The sequence below is a fragment of the Motacilla alba genome, chromosome 4 (assembly GCF_015832195.1).
Source record: "Motacilla alba alba isolate MOTALB_02 chromosome 4, Motacilla_alba_V1.0_pri, whole genome shotgun sequence".
NCBI classification, from domain to species: Eukaryota; Metazoa; Chordata; class Aves; order Passeriformes; family Motacillidae; genus Motacilla; species Motacilla alba.
In genome coordinates this window covers 46,892,366-46,916,042 of record NC_052019.1, presented here as the reverse complement: position 1 = coordinate 46,916,042, position 23,677 = coordinate 46,892,366, and the positions used below count along the sequence as shown (strand labels likewise).

The 23,677-nt window shown below is 40.1% G+C and overlaps 1 protein-coding gene across 2 annotated transcripts in view; it reads right to left on the bottom strand.

Moving 5' to 3' along the window:
* PAPSS1 (3'-phosphoadenosine 5'-phosphosulfate synthase 1) overlaps nucleotides 1-19,902 on the bottom strand; it is a 39,702-nt gene extending 19,800 nt beyond the window's left edge. The window contains exons 1-6 of one of the 2 annotated variants that reach the window (XM_038135686.1): nucleotides 19,843-19,902; nucleotides 12,325-12,439; nucleotides 9,043-9,278; nucleotides 7,525-7,663; nucleotides 5,307-5,425; nucleotides 548-661 (exon numbers count right to left, since the gene is read on the bottom strand). In XM_038135686.1, the coding sequence (XP_037991614.1) occupies nucleotides 548-661; nucleotides 5,307-5,425; nucleotides 7,525-7,663; nucleotides 9,043-9,278; nucleotides 12,325-12,439; nucleotides 19,843-19,902 (783 nt within the window). The other variant, XM_038135687.1, reaches the window with a different exon arrangement.
* Between the last annotated feature and the right edge of the window lie 3,775 nt (nucleotides 19,903-23,677).

Below are 23,677 nucleotides of genomic sequence, written 5' to 3'. Positions count from 1 at the left end.
AGAAAAAAAAAAAAGCAATGAAGTAGATCTGGTCATATCTTTGCAACTGTTTGGGTTTGGTATGTATATTAATGTTGATCAGCTGAAGGCTACCAACAGGAAGGATCAAGAAGAAGTAATTGATTTCCCCTGTATTTCTAGGCAATTACAATTCACAACAAAATGGTTTCTGTAAGTAAACTAAAAAAAAAAAAATGTAAGCAATCCTTCTAGAAACAATTTCTCATACAAGACATTCCAGGCATGGTTTCATCCATGGATCTGGGGGGAGCGTGGGAGGAAATCACTGTAAATTTTTTCTCTAGGATGGGAATAAACTAAGTAGCACTATACCAGACATTATTCATGAAAGTAGGAAGATCAATTATCTCTGGTAAGTAAACAAAGAAACCACAGCTGCTGTTGCTTTCACTCAAGGAAAGAGGGGAAAAGTCTATCAAGGTGTATTCTGTAACCAGCGCAGGTATTTCAGCTGCATCTACTTACACTAAGCAACAGATCAGACTGTCCTTCAACTGCAGCAATGAGACACCTGAACACACAATACCTTATTTATTTCCAGGGTTAACAGAGACTCAGCATCAGTTTTGGCCAACTGTAGCTTGTTTTCTGGCACATAAAGCTCTTTCACCTCATAAGAGGCATCCACTGGTACAATGTCCTGTGTAGAAGGAATAAACAGAACTTAATGTTTGCTTAGAATGCCTCTTGGGCACTGAACACACATCAAGAAGTGAAATTCTAATTTTGCACAACACAGCAGCAAGAATTTATTAATTATGCAATTTTTACTCATCTAAAAGCCAACACTGTTCCAAGGTTATGATATATTGCTAGTTACTCAAGCCAGCAGACTGGCTAAAGTAAAACATTCTGACAAAGAGATTTTTTCCTAAACCTTAAGTAACCCATATAACATTTATCTAGTAAATATTTAACTATTGAATTGTATGAAGTTTTTATGACTTATTAATGCCTACATCATCTACAGTAGAAAGGCAGATTTCAATGCTTTTACACACGCCGAAGAAGTAAAAAAATATTTAGAGACTAAGCATTTATGAATTTAAGTCACCCACTATACAAGACACATTAGAAATGGTACCATGAAGGCAAAATACACAAAGCTCCTTCTTTACTGAAAATTAATAAAGAAGTACACATTAAAAGTATTTCCTACAGCTAATGACATAACACCAGTATTTTCATCTATATTATAACTCTTAGAATATTTAAATGTGACGTCATCTGGGCATTATTATGCAATGAACCAAAATCTAGCTCTATGACCAACATATTTTTATTTGAAAAAAAATTAAGTGCTCTTCCATGTGTATTAAACAAGATATTCTCACTTCACAATGCTTAAGACTTTAAACTTGTTAGAAGAGACCAACACAAAGATAAAACCATAATTAAAAGAAGAGAGAAGGTCATCATGATAAAACTGTTGAGTCTCCTCCAACAAAGGATGGTGTAATATGTCAAAACCCAGTCAAATGTGAAATCACATTTCACAAGTGATGTTCAGAAGCAAAAAAATCAGTGAAAAGAGGCTGACTATTCTTTCTAAAACACATTTTTCAGTGTTTGAGAAACTTTTGTAAAATAATGCTTTATTTTTGGAGAAAAAAGCTCACTGCTGGAGCAACAAACAATAATTATATTATCTTTACTTTTCCGGTATATGCAGGTCAGAGTAAATAGGCATGCCTGTAGAAAACACAAAGTTAGCTCAGGAATTTTAATGCATTTATCAGACCTTAGGCACTACCTCTGGAAAGTAAAATAAAGGCAACAGAATGCTGACAAGTGAGAGATAAAATGACTAAGGGAGCAACAAGATGTGACGAGTCTCACTGCCTGTTGCATAATTCATATCCTCAAAGATGCATTAAAAGAAGACAAATTAAACTTTTATAAGGAAAAGCTTGGTCCATTACAGATCAGATATCATTTTGGGAGCAGATTTTAATACATTGTTAGGCAAAATCAGCCTTTTGTTTTCTCTGCCTGAGCAGATGCATGACAGCCCAGGAGAGCTGCAGCAGACTCTTGTCACAACAACAACCCCAGAATCAAATGAAGGTATTGCCTCCTGTAAGCAACACTGTAATGATGCACATTATGCTGCTTCAGATTTCCCTCTGGACCCTAGCTCATTACTAGGCTAGGATGTTCTAATTTTACAAACCACCAATAGCTTAAAATAAATGCGCCTATTAAAAAGATCTCTTCAAGTATTATCCTGGTTTTAGTGTCCCACTAACAGGCAAAACAAAAGTTTCACAATGCAGTTTCTGTCAACAACCTACTTCATTATACAAATGTAAACAGCTTGAAGACACTTCTAGCAAGTGAGTCTGACATTTAGAGAACTTGTAGGATTAGTAAACCTAGACTCCCTTGCACACATGAAAGTGGTACTTAAAACATCAACTTAGATTAAAAAAAATCAACAAAACAAAAAAAACCAGCAACAAAAGGAATCCATGCATCTTTAAACTGCATGAATTTTAGGAATTTGGAAGACATTAGGCTAGCAAGCCATCTAGTGACCATTCTAAGGCATCAGTTTTACTGAAAGCTTAATTCTAGCAGAGAACAAATTAAAGAATATTCCATGATATTTATTATTTCACAAGGCATTCACATAAAAAAATGCCAAAATAATAAAAAATAAACTAGATGCATTATGGAAACGTGCCTCCTCACACTGGGGTGGTGGGTTCTTTGCTGGTGCCTCTGGAGGTCACCTAGTCCAGCCTCCTGCTCAAAACTGGTCCCACTACAGCAGGCTGCTCAGGACCTTGGCCAATCAAGCATTTAGTATCTCTAAAGGACAGAGCATCCACAAACACTCCAAGCAACTTGTTCTAATAATTGACCATCTTTATAGCAAAAGGTTTTCTCCCCTGTGTCTAATTTTAATCTCTCATATTTTATCTCATGTGTGCTGCCCCTCATCCTACCCTTGTACACATCTAAAACAAGTCTTCATCAGTCTTCCCTATACTCTCTGACTTGGATGATAGAAACTGCACCAAGAACTCCTTTAGCCTTCTCCAGGCTGAACAAATCCACTTCCTCTCAGCCTCTCCTTGTGCAGTGACATACTCCAGCCTCTGACCATCTTGATGACTTTCTGCTCAGCTCACAGAAGCTCACCAATGTCTGTTTTCTTCTGGGTGAAGCAGAAGGGCACAAACCTGGACAAGGTATCTACACAAGGTCTTACAAGTGCCATATAAAATTGCAAAATTGCTTCTCTTGAGCTCCTGGCTATGCTCTTGTTATTTACAGTAGAGCATGCAGGTAGTCTTCTCTGCAGCACAGGCATGTTTTAATGCTGGCAAGTGTCTTTATAATGCTGAACAATGTATTTCACAGAATCATAGAAGCACAGAATGCGGGGGTTGGCAGAGACCTTAAGGATCATCTAGTTCCAACCTCCCTGCATGGGCAGGGGCACCTTCCACTAGACCAAGTTGCTCAAAGCCCCATCAAACCTGACCTTCAACACCTCCAGGGATGGGGCGTCCACAGGTTCTCTGGACAACCTGCTCAGTGTCTCACCAGGCTCATAGTAATTAATTTCTTCCTGAGATCTAATCTAAACTACATTATGTTAGCTTAAAGTCTTGCCCTCTCCCTTAATGCCCTTATAAAAAGTACTTCTTCAGTCTTCCTATAAGCCCACTTTTTCAAACTACAGGAAATCTACAGAAATCATATTCTCAAGATAGCACTGCATTAATATGGTCTAAAACCAAGATGTGCCTGTTTAGCCTTGCCTCGATTTCATTGTCTCCCACTGAACTAAGCAATCACTAAGATATCTTGCCATTCATTAGACTGTTAACTTCAAAGAAGAGGAAAAAAGTGCTAGATGTGCCTTAAACAAGGCTGACTGGGCTAGGAGCCAGCAGCCAGCACTGTGTACCAATGCAAGCCTTCAGGGATCATTATCTTGGCACATGTGACATAGGTTTCTCTAACTATGAACTTTTCTGAGCAGGAGGCACATGGCTCCCCCTGTCAGGAACTGCCACCTCTCATAGGTAGGACTCCTACACAGCTCGCCTGTTTTCTTCCAAAAAAATGTTCAGCTGGGGATTTGGGCAAAAATTCTCTTATGGTTTTCTGCCTTGTCTTATCTCCTGAGCAACCCTGAGCAACCAGTCATCCTTGAGGAATTTTCTTGAAAATTTCAGTACAATCTCTCCAGAGCAGTACTTACACAGAGGGTTAAAATTAACTCATACTGGCTGCATGATGAGGTCTTTTGCTTGTATCAACTTCAATGCTTGGTGGAGCTTTATTTACTCCAACTACTGTCAATACACAAATTTTCCAGAACATCCAACTCACATAAAAAAACACGAGTTATTATCTGCAAGAGTATCTCAGTTAAAAAGAAACAGTTATCTGGAATGTCATCCACTGCCTACAGATAAGAATGTAAGGAAACGCATTTATTCTACATGAGGATTAGAAAATTCTGGGGGCATGGTTTCAAGAGCATAAAGCCATCTCTTCACTGCCTTCACTTTTAGTGTTGGGTTTGGGAGTTTTTTGTCTGTTTGTTTTGTTTTCCATGTGGCATTTGTTGGGGGTGAGGTTTTTTAGGTTGGGTAATGAGCCAAATCTACTTATCAGGCAACAGGAGAAGGCCCGGAGACTTCAAAAGGGATGATGTAGACTGCAGGCATGAACAAGGAAAGAGATCTACCTTTTCAGAAGCAATGAACCATAAACTCAACTCAGCCGTGTCAAGAAGATCACCTTTCTGAGCTGGTCATTACACAATTGCAGGACTACTTTTACTAGTACAAGAAAAACAGTGGAAACAAGGGAAAGCAGACACAAGCACAGCAGCCCCTATTTAAGAGAGATCAAATCACTGTGTAAGTGCACCCTTGTCTCTTCACCTCTGCAGTATATATCAATTTGTACACTACAGAGACAATGTAAAAATTCAGACTCTTTAAAATTGGTTGCATTTTTAAGTCAGCATTGGTTGGTTGGTTCTGTAACAACTGAGACAGCCTCCTCTCCCTTCCAGTTATTGATATAAATTAATTTGCCACTTGTCCAGATCTTATTTCACTTGGAGATCAATGCTGTGCATTGTTTAGATTTAAAAAGGAAACACATAATAGGACAAGTTTAAAAGTTTGAATTGAAAGATGCATAAGCCTTTATGTCTCAAAAACTGTCTTTGTTTTTCCCAGCACTTACATTCAGCTTGCATGTACAAATACTTGGGAAAAAAGTTGCTAAGATATATCTCCATTTCTGCTCACCCTCTCTTGAAGAAGTTCCACAACTTGTTGTATACAATCATTCACATCACAGGAATCAGTTTTTAGCACAAGCTCTGGGGCTTCTGGTTTTTCATACTCAGAGTCAATCCCAGTAAAACCTACAGAACATAAAAATATTAGGTGACTTCTTCCAAAAGATGACTTCACTTTAATGCTGTTCACAGACAATTTTCTGTATATAAATGAACACAACAGGCAAGAACATGGAGTTTTAGCTCCTTAATACAGGAATTCTGGGGGAAATCAGCAGGTGTTTTCTTTATCAGACTCTTTGCTAACATAGTATCTGACAGCATGAAACATTAGCATTCTGCAGTACATACGTAGCACTTATTTGTTGGTGAAGCTATTTGATTTTTACTGGGAATAAAAAAGAGCACTGGCAGAAGAACTGTGCACATCAACCCAGAGCTTGTCATGCTATCAGCTGATTGTTGCTCTTAAAAAAATAAATAAAAGGATGAAAAAATACTACGAACATCCTGTATGTATGTAAATTCACACGCATACCAACAAGCAGTACTCCGAATTAAGGAATTTCAACACCTTTTACATTGGTTGAGCTAATATGCTCATCTCAAGATAGCTGCTAATGTAAGATTGATGACTGTGTTTATCATAATAGCTGTCACAGACTGTACAAGCTACCAGTGACACTTGTTCTGGCCTACTTAGCTTGCAATCTGCTTTGATATCGTGGAGATTCTACCACCCATGCATAAACAAGGAAAAATCAAGCCCAAAGGCAAAGAGTATCAGCACTACAAGTCAAATCTGCATTAGGAATATCACCTGGGCTTCAGCAACTCAACACCTGCATCCTCCACAAGCGCAAATGCAAACATTAGAACTCCAGCTTTTCCCTTTGGATTTAAATACCCTCAAAATTAGTAGTTTAGTTCCTCATCTGAGAAAAGTATCAGTTACTGCACTACCCCATGTGATAAAGAAAGGCTGGTACCTTTTCCAAAACCTGTATACTTTAGAAGGTTCTGATTACTGAAGGAGTGGGAACAGAAGACAAAGAAAATGTCTTATTACCATTTCCAGAGAAAAATATTATAACAGTTGCTGACTTTCCTTATGAATTGGCAAGTTTGTTTAATCTTCATCCTTCATATATCATGATAGGTCATAAGATACAGCCACTGCTACACCCACTTGTATCTTGCTCAGGCACTGTTTTCTTCACTACCACTTCTTCAGGAACACAGTTCTATTATGTGGCTTGTAAAATTAACAAAATATTAGGGATGTTCACAAAATAGGCATAAATAAGGATTCTGTACATAACTGTATCTTTGTATCATGTAAGCTCAAGCTGACGTGCTTTGATTTTGAACAAATATTTGTTCAGCTTTATATATTCCTGGTGCTTGCACTAAATATTCTATAGTACTAGAAGTATCAAGCAACCATTCCTACAGAATATCTTAGATTTCTTGAATTTTATATCACTTCTGATTAAAATGAATTCATACAGCATCGGCAAACTCCACCCCCAGAAGTGATTACTTTTAAAAAACTGCTTTGCTCCTAAATACAGAGCTGTCTATCATCAGCCTCTGTAAACTATAATGTAACAGATCAAAGCAGCACTTGAAACAATACTTGCAATGAATGATTGCGTAGCTAAACTTTTTTTATTGCAGGTTATACTTAAATCTTGACCTGAGGCTGGGAATAGGAAATAATGTTCACGGGCACAAGAACAAAACACAGATTTAAAAGTAAAAGTCAGTATCTTCAGAAGTGTTCTTAACGGTCTTTACAGGCAGTCAGTGGCCATGTTTTACTTTCTGGAAGAAACTAGCAAGTTTTATGAATGCAGTTCTTTAAAGACTTTAGAAAGAATCAGGCTCTTTTTAACTGGTCAATGGACACACAAAGAAGACAGACTAATCCTCAATCATTACGTGGTTTCTATTGCAACCGTTAACTTGCTCAAGGCTTTTTCTGTGTGTGGTTAGCCACTTCCAACCTTTTACTGTCCTACACACTCAAATACTCAGTTCCATGAGTTAGAAGTCAATTTCTGTTTTCTTCTCAGTCCTGTCCTGAACCCATGCTCTTTTTAAGAGTGATACACTCAGACTTGAGCACATACACTTACATGGAGTCAAATTACACTAGTGTTTCACAAATTACACCAATAATTACACTTATGTAGAAAGGATGTGATTACATCTAGGTTCACCTTTAATTTCTCCAGCCCTGGCTTTCTTATAAAGTCCTTTAACATCTCTCTGCTCACAGACGTGCAATGGAGCATCCACGAATACTTCAAAAAAAGGTAAACTTGCTCCTTCATGAATTCGTCTGGCATTATTACGATCCTGCAAGAAAACAGAAGAAAAATCCTAAAAGGTTGCTGCCATATATTTTTACTGGTTTTTGCCTTTGAAGTTCATTTTAAAGAAGCTCACAGCCCAATGTAAACAAGCTTTCAAAGTTTGAAAAAAGAAATGTGATTTGATTATCTGATGCCCTGCAAGGCTCATCACTTTGGCTACAGTACATCACATGGTAAAAGCTGACAGGAAGATGTGAGATATTTTACACTAAACTTGATTTATAAGAAAAACCCACAACCAAACCCAGCCAATAGAATGCAGGATTTTCTATACCCATACATATATGTCTGAGGAATAACATCTGCCTAGTTGAGTACAGCAGGGAGAAGTTGTTATCTGCTGCCCTTGATAAAACCATCCTTCTGTCCTAAGCACCAGTTTTCCCTACATTCCTTAATCTGACAAGACTTGTGTAGTCAAAATATTGTATTATTTGCATTATTTTATCATATTATTTTTATGGCTTGCCAAGCATTGGAACAATATTCATTAATTTCATTGAGAGAACAAAAAAAGGCTTCCAAAATCCACTAAAATATTCTCTTACTAAATATTGTTTATTTTGATAATTATTTTTCTCATATCTAGAGACTTTTGTTATACTGTAGGGTTTGAGTTCCCCAAACTATGATCAGAAGTGTTTGCATCACTCTAACCAAAGAAACAACACATTCTTTTGCTGTGAAACACCTAAGCTTAAAGTCCCTGGGTCATTCTTCAAGATACTTGAGTGTTCACATATCCTTTTTGTCTCTCCTCTCCAGGTTCTTATGCACATATGAAAACAGTCTGCACACAACAATGTGAACATGGATTTATGTTAATTTTCAGTATTATATAAAGTCATGTTGCATACACAACATGAAATAAAGTAAAAAGAACTTACCGGCAATTAAAACACTTTTCCCTTAAGTCACTTGGTAAAAATAAAGCTCTTACCATTCATTCACTAAAAAAAATTTGCTTTTAAATGCAATTCACCTAAGCCTTCAGGTTAGGTGTACACCTAGTCTTCATATTTATAAAGTACTGGAATCTACATGGATCAAAAAAGATATTGCAATTTTCAGAATCTTTCTTGGAAAATCATTAGAGCTTGTTTGTATTATTAGAAAAATAATTCTGTCTAATGGACTGAAGGATAGTTCCAGTTATAGAACTAATGTAAACATTTTATATTTTAAATTAATATTTCTGTTTTGAGTAAGTACCTCTGTAAAGCATAAACACCACAAAAAAAAAAAACCCAAACAAGTAAGTATTTGATTCTGGCTACACTCAGGAATGGATTTCTGTAACTATGATTCTGAATGATATTTTGCATTTTCCCTACATTTCATCTCGATGTTTTGCACACTTACCTGAGCATAAGGAGAGATGAAACTAGTAATGCACACCAAACCAGCATCTGCAAACAATTTAGCAACTTCAGCAATACGACGCACATTTTCTTCTCTATCCTCTGGTGTGAAACCCAGATTCTTATTAAGGCCTTGGCGGATATTGTCACCATCCAGTGTGTAGCACGGAATACCATGGCACACTAAATACTCCTCCAGTGCCATGCTCACTGTAGTCTTCCCAGCACCAGATAGACCTAAAATAGACAATAATAATATAAATATTTAAGCATAGGAACAAGTTAAGGCAAGTTGTAGTACATGTGTATTATGAAAATCCCAAAGTGGCAGGCATCAGCAGCAATGCCTTCTGGATAAGCTTACTTGGAGTATAAGCCAAGTGGATTTTGCACAGAGAGTGGGTAAAGAGAGAGTTAGGTAAAAGTTAAGTGTACAATTTGAAGCAGGTAAGAGTTTGGCCTTAAGCTCTGCTGCTGCTTATAGAGATGATGCTTTTTCCCCAGTGCTAATGGCAATTATTACTAGCTGAGTAAACTTAATTCAGAAACCAAACACAGTTAAGATGTTACATTTATACGAGAAGGGGAAGATTGACGTGAATTGACATGAATTTCAGTCAACAAAAGAAATGAGATCAGGCCAAACTCGCACTCTGTTCTTACTCCTTGCAGAATAACAGCACTGAATTAGACACCACTGACTCACTCAAGACTCACACACAGCAGTGATGCTCCACTAAATGGCATGTGTTATTAACAAGAAAAGAAAACTGTACTATCAAAGTCTGGTCTAATTGAGAATCTTTGGCAACAAACCTATGCTGGCCCTAAAAAGTCCACTGTTCACTTTCATTTGGAAATTTATTTAAATAATTTTTCCAGACAAGATTTTAATTTATCTGGAGCACGTGCTTCTGCTTCTACCAAGAAGTCAATTCGTAAATGGAACACAAACTCAGATCTTCATAAGATGACATTTACCCTTTGAGTGAGAGGGAAGAAAAGGGTAATGGTAGTATAAAAAAAGTACTACTGGCTGAAGAAAAATGTTTTTATTAGTGGTGATTAAGATTTATTCTAACTATCAAAGAATGGAGAAAAAAAAATCACACAAAACAGCAGCTTGTCTACTTCCAAGACATCTATGGCAAAGGATAAGCAATCATGCTAGGAAGTGTGTCCCAAGAAAACACTAAAGTGCAAAGGAAACCTTGACAGCTTGGGGCGCAATTTGAAGAAAAGGAGTCATTGCATTTCTTCCTCTGGTGCCCCTTAGCCAACTCAGTCTGTTAATCTCATCCCCTCACACACTCATGGGGTTTTCTCCCTTTTTCTCCTACTTGTGTACATAGGGGGAGGCTGTGGTAAGTTCACTGATGATTTCCTAAGTTGAATCAGCTCAGTGTTGAGTTGGGCAAGAGGTACAGCCTGTGCAAGGCAAGAGAAGGAACACAAGGCAGGAAACAGAACAGTCTTCTTTTGGCAGCAATTCAGTACACCCCCATCACAGAAAATAGGCACAACAGTCCAAAAGAAGATTTCAGCAACTTCATCATTTACTTCTCACTGATGCAGTCTTGACTTGCCATTTTTGTCCCCACATCTAGCTCGCTATTCACTCACACGCTCTGTTTTGTCACACATTATTTGGTCTCCAACATGTAATGAATCACACAAGTTAAAGTTATACATTAACGAATTTATAACATTCCTCAAGATGACAAGTTATTTTAAAAACTTCCACTCTAAAAATTGAATATTATTTTACACATGAAAGCAATGTTATTTTTGCTAAATTCCTCAGTTTTCTTTACTAGGACTCTCTGACTCAACATTCATTAAAATAAAGCTCTCAAATAAAGGTTACCTTGAAAAATGAAAGCGATCCCTGAAAGATCTTTCTGTACACTCCCACTCCATGAGTGCAGACAAAGTGAGAGAATCTTGGAGTGCCCCAATATTTCAGCTTTTATTCTAATACCTATTAGAATTTTGAAACTCATATTTGCACAGTTCTAGAATGGCTAATATTGCTTACTTCAATGCCTACAGTCCTTTTCACCCTTTCACATTACTGCTCAAACATCTTCAATAACCTAGCTTCCCACACATATTCTTAAAATCTTACCACCACCCTCCTTCCTGAAAAAAAAAAGGAAATTAGGCATTAAGATTACATTTGTTTAAAAAGGAACATTGACTGGAAAATGTTGCCATGTAGATAACTGAGAACACATTTTTATCATGACCTTTTTCAAAATTAGATTAATGAATTACCAGAAGAACCAGAAAGGCAGCCCACCAGATCATTCAAGCATTGAGAGAGGTTGGAGCTGTGTGATGGAAAGAGGGAGAGAAAGGGCTCCATTCTTTTCCTAAATAAATACATGACAGCAAGCAAATCTGCTTGGAATGGCTCTCAGCAGTTTGTTATCAATGACTGCTTTACATTTCACACACAATTACTAACACAAGTGGAAATCAGTTTTACTTAATGTAAATGTAGCAAGTTTCCCTAATACTCTGTGAGGATCTTTTATGTTGCAATACAACGTTTTAAATTATTTACAAGCCAATTAAATGACATATTTTGCTATTTTTTAAATTACCAGTTTAACTAAAAAAAACAACAACACCTTTACAGGAAATAGTTTAAAGCTTTCAAAAACTCTGAAAGACAGAAAAAATTTCCTCACTGTTATGAAAGAAAAAACATATTTCAGAATGTATTTATCTTCTCTATTAAAAAAAAAAAAAACAAAACCACAGAGGTGACTTCAAAAATAACAGCCAGTATGCATTGCCTAAACATGCAATTGCTGTCCAATGGCACAGGTTTATGTTGAAATGTTATTTCAAACCCAGGAGACAATAACAATCCAAAGAGAAGAGGCTTTTACAGAAAAGATCCAGAAGTACAGACTCTTAAAAAAAAAAGCTGCACTGCATTTAATTTCTAAATAGATTAAATGGACAGTACAAAGAGATGGAATTGGTTAAAGAAAAAGAAAGGAAAAAAAGCAACACACACCAAGTCAACCAGATTTAAGTAGCAGACAGCATCAAAAAACAACCCTCTCAGAGCACTGAACAAAATACATTCTCAAGTTACTATTTGTCCCAAAGCAACTTCCTGCTAGTCTACCTAAAAATAGTAATAAAATTGCATCAAGGCCTTAGATTTCACAAACATTAAACTTTGCATGTAAAAAAGAGCTGCAGCTGAGTAGCTTTTCAAAGAAGTAACTAAAACGAAAGGCTCCTCAGAAATCCATGGCTGTACCTGTTAACCAGACTGTGCATCCACGAAAACCACTTCTTGTTCCTACGACTTGGCCTCTCTTATTCCTGCTGACGTGATGAGCTTGGTAGGTAACATTGGTTGCCCGTTGCATTCCCTGTAAAAGAAGAAGTCGATTAAATCTTTGATAAGGGGTGAGTTGGCAAAGCAAACAAATTCATCCACAGGCACAAAGAATGACTTGAGGACAGAAAAATGGAAGTAAAACCAACACCCATTCCATCAGCTCCAGCATGGATCAAAGGCGGCACAGGAAATTAGAATAGCCAGCCAGAGACAACCACACCCCTTGGGCTACTTCAGGAAGCTTGGGACTGACAGGTTAATCAACTACTACTTTCAAATAAAACTTGCTTAAGAAAAATCAGCTATAAAAAAGAGTGATGAACTGCTACAGCTGCTTGACTTGACTTCTATTCAAGTAATGTTAGGGATCTGCTTGGTAGAGTAACATGGGATAAAGGCCTGAACAGAACAGGGGCCCAAGAAAACTGGTTAATGTTCAAGGACCACTTCCTCCAAGCTCAGGAGTGATGCAGTCCAACAAAGAGGAAGTCAGGCAAAACCAGACAAGAAACCTGCATGGATGAATGAGGAACTCCCAGACAAACTCAAACACAAAAAGAAATCTCATTGAGGGTGGAAGAATAGGGAAAATGTGGGATCTCTCTGGATGGAAAAGGGAGACATGGTTACCCGAGACATGGAAAAGGCTGAGGTTGTCAATGACTTTTTCTGCCTCAGTCTTCACTGACAAATGCTCCAGTCACACCACCCAAGTCATGAAAGGCAAATGGAGGGACTGGGAAAATGAAGAACCATTGCCCAAGGTAGGAGAAGACCAGATTCAAGAGCCTGAAGGTGCACAGGTCCATGGGATCTGAGGAGATGCGTCCACAGCTCCTGAGCGAACTGGTGGAGGATGTGTCTAAGTCACAATCCACCATATTTGAGAAGTCACAGCAGTCTGGAAATGTTGAAAAAGGAGGAACATACGCCTGTTTTTGAATAGGAAAGTAAGGAAGACCTGGGCAACTACAAACTCACCAGTCTCTCTTCTCTGCCCAGCAAGATCATGGAGCAGAAGATCCTGGAAACTATGCTAAGGCACACAGAAAACAAGGAGGCGATCTGTGACTGCTAACTTCGCTTCACCAAGAGCAGATCATGCCTGTCAAATGTCATGGCACTGGCTCTTTGGCTCATTTTTAACTCCTCAAAGGCCTTTTCATTGCAAACTATGTATGTCTCTTCCAAATTTCAGTTAAGCAAGTGCCTTTATGTAGGGTATCATCAGTCTCCAGACAAGAGATAGTTATCACAGATACTCAATTCCTAAAGAAAGTATTATTTCAAGGAACTTTTTAAAGAATTTCTTTTAAAAGATGGGGGGGGGGGGGGGGGGGGTTTAACATAATTTTAATTAAAATAAAGCTGGTTACCAAGTTTCTTAAAACTATTCATCATAATAACCTGCTCTACAAATCTCTTCAATAAGATGACCCTGCTGTCAAACACATTTCACAATCTCAAGTGAGAGAGCCCACAGGAAGATCAGCCTTGGCATCATCCCAGACTTTAATGGTATCTGGTTATATGAACTTTGTTTGTGAAAGATCAAGATCTTAGATTGTCAGACCATGCATGAATAATCAAACAAAAAAAGAAGACTTTAAAAAAAGAGGGAAGGGCAGGGGATGAGAGGGATTCATGGTATCTTTAATGCTGCTTTGGCTTCCCTTGCTTGCAAACATATTGCACTATCTTCTCTTTCATCATTGTATCAGTGTCAGCCGAAAAAGAAAACATGCAGTATATTTAGCATAAAAGAAAGTAGGGACTATATTCCTCAACAGAGTACTAGCAGAGAGTTGTTCATAGCTTCAGAGAGAGACACCATAAAGCAGAATTAACAAAAATATGGTATCTACTTGTGGCTTCAAGGACTGCTGCTACATCATTCTTCTATTCAAAGGTTTATCTAAAACTTATTCAGAAATCATGAAGTTGTGTGACTGTATGTCCCCACTTCTAGACACGGCTGGGCTCATAGTTAGCACAAACAGAAGCTCAAGGTAAGAACTTATGTTCAGGTTTTAAACACAATAACTCTGCAATTCAGTGGTGATAGTCCAGCAACTAAAATTAAATGAACACTGAATATCAACCTGGAAGAAACCACAATCTGCAAGAGGTTATAACCATATAAAATGACGTTATCCTTCCTGATCATGCTACCTTAAATAATTTATCTCCCCAAACAAAGGTGTTTTGTGCACAAAGTCACTGCAATACAGCTAACTAAAACCAAAAGTCAAAAAATCAAAATCTTTCTTCTGATAGTGGGAACAATTATGCAGTACATAAAATTGGAGATCTCAGTGAGCAAATTGTGGAATTAAAACCAACACAAATAATTGAAGTGCTTCAATTAAAAGCTATATAGTGCATAATGAATGTACGCAGCCATTCAAAGTAACACAGTAATAGCTACATTCTCTCTCATTAATTGCGGTTGTACTGTATTGTACCAGGCACTGGATAAACAGCAGTCTCAAAGCACAAATCCCATGCCACTGTCTCAGCAAGCTCACTTACATTAGGACATAAACCCACACACATGCTTTGCTTTTGATTCCTGGCAACAAGTCTATTATCAGACTCATACATTGGACGTCAAATGTCTCATTCAAGGAGACTTCTTCCAGTCCATATTCCATAAGTTACATCAGCTTCCTCTCCTTTCTAGGAAACGAGGAACTAGGAGAGCAGCAATGAAACTGATCAGGGTATTACACTAGGTTTACAAAGCACATGAAACCCTGGGGAAGAAGGCTGGAGGGATTCTTAAAATGATGAAAAAGCACAACTTTTATGAAAAGAAAAAGTATTAATACCTACTTAGCAGAGATGAGAAATCACAGCAAGGAGAAGGCCTTGCTAGAGGACAAGGCACACACGTGCAGTGGAGCAGCCAACGAGCTGAGCAGAGGGACAATAATCCACCTACACTTCAGAAGCAGGCACCTAAGACTAAAGGTTAAAGCGCCCAAAGAGTCTGCATGCACTCAAAAACACACCTGCCAGTCACCAGCTGCCCCACCTTTTGTATCTGTGTACAGGCACACAAACAAGGCAGCTCAGTACTAATCCTGGGCAAAGCAGTACCCAAATCCCTCTTATCTTCCGAAAGAAAACAAATTTTATAGAGGTGCTCTAAAAAGTTAATAATTTAGCAAGTCATTCTCTGTTGCTGGAAAAAAAAATAGTTCCCTAATTATGTCGACTTTCCTATTAAATAATTTGCTTCCATATGATTTGCCCACATCACTGAGCATAAATAGCTGAACATTGTATCTTCAACAACCTGGGTTTTTAATTACTATCCCTGACATACACACTTACTACAAATATTGATGTAGCACAAAAAAATACTCACTGGCACATATTGTTTGTGCCCTTAAATTATTTAGCCAGTCTTCAAATTCTTGTACATGAAATTTGATGACTATCAACTGATGAAATTAAATGACCGACCAAAATGATAGCAGACATAAAGAACAGTAATTTCCTTTCACACTGTATCAAAGCATCACCTCAGAGATCTATATTAACAACGTTAAAAGAAATGAAACTAAGGAAACATGGAATAGAAAAACTCAATGTGATGAGCAAGTTCTCTTTGAAAAAGCTATTTTAAAATTCTAAGCCTAATTACATTCACTATAGTAGTCACTGCTGAAAGGACACACTACATTTTTGTAAAGGGGCTAATGAAAAAAAGGGCATTAATCACCAAGGTTTATCTGATTTTTAAACAGCCATTGGATATTTCCACTCTGACATCCCCACAAAAATACGTCTTCCACCCTGCAACACACTGCTTTGCATTATGTAGACAAACACTGCATCTTGATATTTTCCCTCCTACTTCACCACATTAAACAAAAATAATGCTTCAGTCCACGCGTTTCATTATAGCAGTAATGTCAGCTGAGAATGCTGATATATCCCTCCTTTCTTCTCCCCCACTATGCTGGTTCATTTCTCACATGAAATCTAAATTGCTCCAACAGGCAAACATCTTGGTATTGAAGTAAAAAAAGAGTACTAAAGAAATCCTTTCTTGGATGCGCACTGGAGAGCTGTAATGATAGAGAAGGAAAGATAACTCCGCTGTTTACTTTTCCTGGCATGAAGGTAAATTTTAGCTTTGCAGGTAGTTGTCCAAGGAAATGAATGATTACATACACCTTGGAACCACAAGAACTAAAGAAAGAAAGAAGATGGGGGTCAAAAGGAAATACTAACTCTGTCAACTTCTCTATGTACAGACTTCCTGAGATGCCACTTTTTTTTTCCTCTTTTTCTTGATGTTTTGCCCAGTTACAGCTATAATTTTTTTATTGCCAAAACCAAATCAGACAATCAGTGCCAAACACCTTTGATGCAAGAACACAGACAGGCATCCAGATGACGGAAAGCAAACCAAAGTTGCAATGCCAAGATCAAAAGACAGCCAAAAGAAGAGATTATATCTTAATTGCTTTATGGTTAACAGACAAATGGCATGTACACTGGCATAAGCTGAATTTATTCTTCATTACTTCCAAGCAACAATAAAATATTGTACTTCTACGATCAATATAAAATTTTAAGTTTTCACAAAGCAAGACCTATGGAGAAGGAAGTAAATCTTTCCATGGCAAGCTGAGACTCCCCATCATAAACTTGGGACAGCTTGAAGCTGGAAGGATCAGAAAACAGACATGGTTTCCTTATAAACCACATACACTGAAGAAACTGTGACTGTAATTCCATATCCTTCTGCTCCAAGATGACAGTGTTGGTTCCCCAAGCTACGAACTCCCATAAGCTAGCAAAAGCAACACAAGCAGCCTCCCTCCTGAATTACTTTCAATGCCTTTCTCATTTCCCAGTCATAACAGAAGTTCTTTAGGTCATTTGTTAACTTGCTCACCATGTGTCTCTTATAAACCAGTGACTCCCTGATAACAACACATTTTTATGACATTTTTTATTCAGCACTGATAACCAATTGATAGTTTTCTTTATATTCCCTGCAAAGTGTTCTGCTCAATAGCCAAACAGCAACTCAAGCACATGGAACAGTGCCCATCTTTTCTGTCCACATACAAACACAAGCAAGGAAAACAGACATGGTTCCAACACAAAAATTCAGCTACCACAGAGCTTATGCCTACATATTTATATGAGATTTCAGGACTAAAAGATCTGTTAGGAATACCTTCCATTAGCTACTTTCTCAAATTCTGGTTTGAAAACCTGTACTTTGATTCAGACAACTGTGCTTGGGAAGGAAGGGCAAGCCCAGAAATTATATCTGAGCAATATTGTCTTTTACTTTTTTAAACACATAACAATTCCCCAATCCATATTCTGCCATAGCCTATAGCATTACATTTTCTCCCATCTACAACAAGAATTCTTACTTGGATCCTTACAACAGCCCACTAGAAAGCAGATTGCCACAGTGATACCAATACAATAAGGCACTTTTTCCAACACCTCTACATAAAGCACCACCCAAGCTACAAAATGTGTGCTCTCCTGCCACTGACACAGACTAGCTCCCCTCTGCCAGGTGCTCTAAAGTTGGGACAATTTGAAAGACCAAAGCAGCAGAAATCACGCAGAATCTTCCCCAGTACTCTGGATACAAGAAATTCAGTGCTAAAGATATTTTAAGGAGTATGTCTTTGCTTGCCACCTGCTGCCATACCAGTATGACCAAAGGCAGAGACAGCTCATTGACCCGTGCTGGAGGGGACTCACTGCCTGCCATCAGAGGGGATGGATAAAAAATGAAGCCAAAATTACCCTACTGAATATGCTCTCAGAAACAAGAATTGGAGCAAGTTCTCATTCGGAGTCACCTGCAAACTGACACAACAGCTCAGCCATGTTAAGAATCCAAGCCACTCTACAGAAAGTGTTCCTCATGTCTCCCTATCAATCCATGTTCTCCACACTTAATGGCAGTGTCTGTGGCTATGCTGTGCCCTGTAAATGGGGAGTAACTGCTGTGCTCAGAGGTGGGCTTGGCAAGAGCATTTCCACAGGCAGAGGTGTATTTTGAATCACACTGGAAGCACAGAGAAATTCTGAAAGACAGGGCTCTGCCTACTCTCCTAGGGGCTGCCAAGTCCATCAGGGTGAGTTGCTTTGACTTCACTCTCAGCTGAACAGATGCAGAGCCAGAAGTGCCAGAACATTTGCCTGTGGAGCATGTGAATCAGCAGCACTTTTGTTCCTGGTGGAGCTTATTGGTTTATAGAGAGCATTTCAGTTGAGGACTTCTGAAGAAAAAGGGAGAAGTGGAAGACTTCCTCTGCTTGCCACGTAGCATAGAGGGGGTTGCCAACCTCAGCTGAACTCAGCAAACACTTAATGGCCATTAAGGAATTGCCCCAGTTTGGACAAACCCATCTTGGCTTTGCTTATGACTAAGGAAATGATACAGAGTAACTTTTGCATACACTTTGTTAACCCCACACAGATGCCGTCTATTTCACTATCTTATAAACATCTGATTTTGCTTTTTCCTAGTGGAAATTGAAAGAATGTAAATTGCCAGTTACTCTCTTACACGAACAAGTTTGAGCTTGTACACGGTGGAAGAGGCTTGGACAGGCACAACATCTACCCAACACTACGACAGCAACTTCCCCGTTTGTCAGGTAACAGCTGCTTTTATCAAGAAAGCTGTGGCCTGCACTACTCACAGCAAGACTCCAAAGACTTATTTACACTCTAACATTCATATAAAATGTTTTCTGGATCTTATGTCTTGCCTGTTTCAACTCAGCATTGATTGAAAGAAATCATACTTTCTTTTTAATTTCTTTTCGCTTGTCTTGCATCATCAGAGGTATCAAATGTTCTCAAAGGCCCGCAATGTCTCTTCTAAATAGCTGCATTTTGGTCTTTGCTGTAAACCGATCTTCCCCCATCTTTATGAACAAGAATGAAGGCTTTGGTTAGATTTTTTTAAGCCCAGTCTCGACAGTTTTCCACATAACACCCGCTATACAAAGAACCCCAGTCTCTGGCCAACCCAGGTTTATGAATGGCCACATTGTACATCGCATTCTTAAGTCTTCCTTCTTCCAAAAAGCTGGAAGCCGAGGACTTAGAGCGGAAGAGGCAGGGATGAAACCTACAGACGCCGGGTCCCCTCCGGAGGGGCTTCCTGCCTTTCCCCACAGCCGCCCCGCGGGGCTTCCCGGCCGCGCTGCCCTCGGGGCCCCGGCGCTGCCTCTCCGTGACCGGGCTCGCACCGCCGCGCCTCCGCCCCGCATCCCTCCCGGTCCGGGCGGGCAGCGGCGCACGGAGCCCCCCGTCCCGGCTGCGGCTGCCGCCCACTGCCACATCACCACGGCGCTCGGCCGCTGCTTCCTCCCGCTCCTCTGCCCCCGCACGCCCACCTGCCCACCGGCGCGCCGCCCGCCCGCTCACCCAGCTCGGCACCCTGTTGCTCAGCTTGACTTTCTTGCACTGGCTCTCGGGCAGCTCCATGGCCGCGGGGGCAGCGAGAAGAGGAGGCAGGGGAGGAGGACGCGCCTTCCCGACTGATGCTCGGCGTGGATGGGATGAAGCCGCTGCCACCGCGGAGCTCAACCGTCTGCGCACTCCCGCGACTCGGCCAAAGGTGGTGCAGGGAGGAGCCGCGGCCCGGCGGCCGGAGGGAGGGACGGGGGGAGGGAGGGAAGAAGGGAAGGAGGGAGGCGGCTGAGGGGAGAGGGAGCCACGGCGGCCGCGCCACGCGCCTGCGCCGCGCCGTGACGTGCGGGGCCGCCGCCACTTCCGCCATCGCCGCCTCTGCTCCTGTCCCCGTCGGTGGCCGTGTCCTTGTCCCTCCCTATCCCTGACCAAGTCCACGTCCCTGCGACCCCCCCGCGGCCCGGCCCTGCACCCGCGAAGGCAGCTCGCCACGTTCAAGAGGACATGGTCCTAAGCTATGACGAAAGGAGACAGCCTGAAGCTGCGCCAGGGGAGGTGCAGGTTGGGCGTTGGGAGGAATTTCTTCACAGAAGAGGGAATGAGACGCTGGAATGGGCTGCCCAGGGAGCGGATGGAGTCACCGTCCCTGGAGGTGTTTAAGGAAAGATTGGATGTCTGGTTGACAAGGAGGTGTTCGGTCACAGCTGGCCTCGACAATCCCAGGGGTCTTTTCCAGCCTCACTGATGGTGCGCTTCCCACCCGCTCTGCGCTCCAGCGTTCCGCTCGGCCGGCATCGCGGAGACGTTCTCTCTTGAGTGTGTCCTCCCCACCTTCTCCACTTAATGCACAGAGTAGAGGCTGCTACGCCCCTTGGAAAAGCTCGGGTCGGGGAATGTGCGAAGTGGCTGTCGCATTATTCCGTGACAAAAATTTCTCCAACAAGTAAAGCTCATCCTGTGCAGCCCTCTAGGAAATGTCTCTTACTGAGGATTTAGAACCAGAAGTTCTTAGGTTCTTATTTCCAGAACGGAACTGGTTTAGCAGTTAGGTGTTAATCTTAAGGTGGAGACGATGCCATGCTAACGGGAGTGGCGTTTACTGTATAAATATAAGTCCATTATACAGTCCTTTATATAGTGCATTATACAGTCCATTACTGTATAAATATAAGTCCATAGCTCAAGAAAGGAAGTACTTTAGCACTTAAGTTTTACAGGTGGAAATGGTGCTGTAATCACAGGAGTTGCATTTACTGTAAAAACATTAGGCTAATCAACATCTGGAGCGTGTTTGTTCACTGACAGTTTAAACAGGAAATAAAAATCTCTCTTTGTAGATCAATGTTTACTCCTGCTATATCAGAAAGACATCCTTCCAAAGAAAAGAAGGTGTTGGCTGAAAAGCAGGTATTAATACTCTGATTAAAATCCTTATGCAAAGTAGATAATGTCTCTAAAATCAAGAAAAATAGTTAGAAATGCTCTCAGCCAATTTGAAGGTCTAATAAAATTAACACAAAGTAACTAAGAAATTCAAAAATTGCAGTTATTTATTTAGGCTTGACTTGAATATTATATAATATACTTGCCCTGCAAGTAACTGTTCAACAGATGGTCCCTGACTGTATTCTGATCATGACAAATAGTGACAGAGCCAGGGAAAAATCTCCCATGCAATGCTCTCCCAGTTATGGAAGGAGAATCAGCACGCTGCTGTGGAACAGTGACTTGAGAGCTTCCACCTGCTGACTATTCAGTTATGTCTAGGGTGGGCTCAGTTCGTGTGCTTTCTCAACATGGTTTTACATGGCTTAAGAGTAATTCTCAGTGTTATTTGTGGTCACAATCTTTTTCAAATTCTACTGTTATTTTATTCTGATTGTATTGATATAGGTTGATACTATTCATTCTACACTCTGAGATACAATAGTGGGAAAGCAGTAGTTTGCAAGAGTTGTAAATTAAATCCAAAAACAAAGGCAGCAGTAAATTTTGCAGCAGTGATTTCTTACAAGTCCATTGGGCTCCCCTGTAATACTCACACATAGGCTGGGAACAAAACACTGGATTTTTTTAAATAGTCTGCACAGGAGTTTAGCCTTGGTCAGTTCTTCGACAGCAAGAAGTCCCATCCCATCACAGGATCTTTTCTGCTACCTGCTTTCTAAAGAAATGTTGCATTCTCATTTGAAGGTTGAGAAAACAAGGCGTTGAGTACTGATGAAGTTTTAGGCAATCGTATTTACAGTTTAAAAAACCACAAGAGAAGAAAATGCAGTTCTGTTGATCAGCCTGTATACACAATACTGCCCAAACAGACTGAAGGTGGGGAGCTGCACGATTCCTTCCAGAAACTGCTGAAGAAAGGCTGATGAATGAACTATACACAAGTGAAATGTGAAGTATGTCTGCAAGTGTGGGCACTAGTGGTCAGACAGATGACATCATCTTAGAGGTAATAAAAAAAAACATTTCTGAACGGCAATTCCTAAACCAAATCACCATTTATGATTACACATATGCATATATAGTATAGTAAAATATTATAGTAAAGGCACACACTTGGATGAGGTATATCACAAAACTGGTAAGTCTGGAAGGGAACACAGGTGGGCTCATCTGGTCCAACCTCCCTGCTCAAGCAGGGAGCACATGGCACAGGATTGCATCTATATGGTTCTTGAGTATCTCCAGTGAAGGAGACCCCCCCTCCCCCCCAGCCTCCTTGTTCAATCTGTTAAGTGTTCACCTGCACAATAAAGTTCTTCTTTATAGAATCAGAATCACAGAATGGCTTGGATTGGAAGGGACCTTAAAGATCATCTACTTCCAAGCCCCCTGCCACGGGCAGGGACACCTTTCAGGGACCAAGTTGCTCATATTCAAGTGGAACTTGTTGCGCATCAGTTTCTGCCTGTTGCCTTGTGTCCTATTGCTTGACACCACTTGGATCCATCATATTGGCATCCTCCCTCCAGATTCTTACAGACACTGATGAGAACCTCTGAGTCTTCTCGAGACTGAGCAAGCCCAGCTCCCTCAGCCTTTCCTCCTCATAAGAGTGATGCTCCAGACCTTTCACCAACTTAATAGCTCTCCACTGGACTTGCTCCAGGAGCTCCATGTCTCTCTTGTGCTGAGGAGCCCAGAAGTGGACACAGTTCTCCAGATGTGCCTCACCAGGGCTGAGCAGAGGGAGAGGATCACATCCCTCAACCTGCTGGCAGTGCTCCTCCTAATGCAATATATCAGACAATAACCAACATATTTTACAGAGGCTATTGTCACAAGCATAGGTCACATTTCATTAGCTCTTGTCAAAGCTGTTTCAGTGGAAATGTAAATGTAATTTCATTGTACAGGAGTTTGACATGTAAGTCCATCCAGTGCTGCCCACACATTTTGCATCTTTAACTTCTTAACCTCAAACTGTTAAAGAGGGAGATGAAAATAACCTTTCTTGAAACATAGGAAGCAAATATATATTCATTTATACAAAGATTTGGGGAATGAATTCTTTACCTATGAATTCTCTGTAAGGTAATGTGCAAGTTCTGCAGGGCTATTAAGGGGTAGGTTCCAATTCCACTTTCCTGAAATCTTTCAAGATTGGATTGATTTTGATATGCAAGTCAGGTGTTTTCTGAACTTTAAAAGCACATTTCTGTGGGAGCCCTTAGTGAAATTTGGGTCAATATGAATTGCTGCTATTTCTTAATCTTCATCTAAGATGAATTCAAAAACTATTCTCATGACAGTGCTCTTGCAATCCCTCTCTAAGGAGCTAATAGAGCTGGATGTGGCGCAAAGGCTGGGCCATTACGAAATGTTAAATTCTGCTCAGAGAATG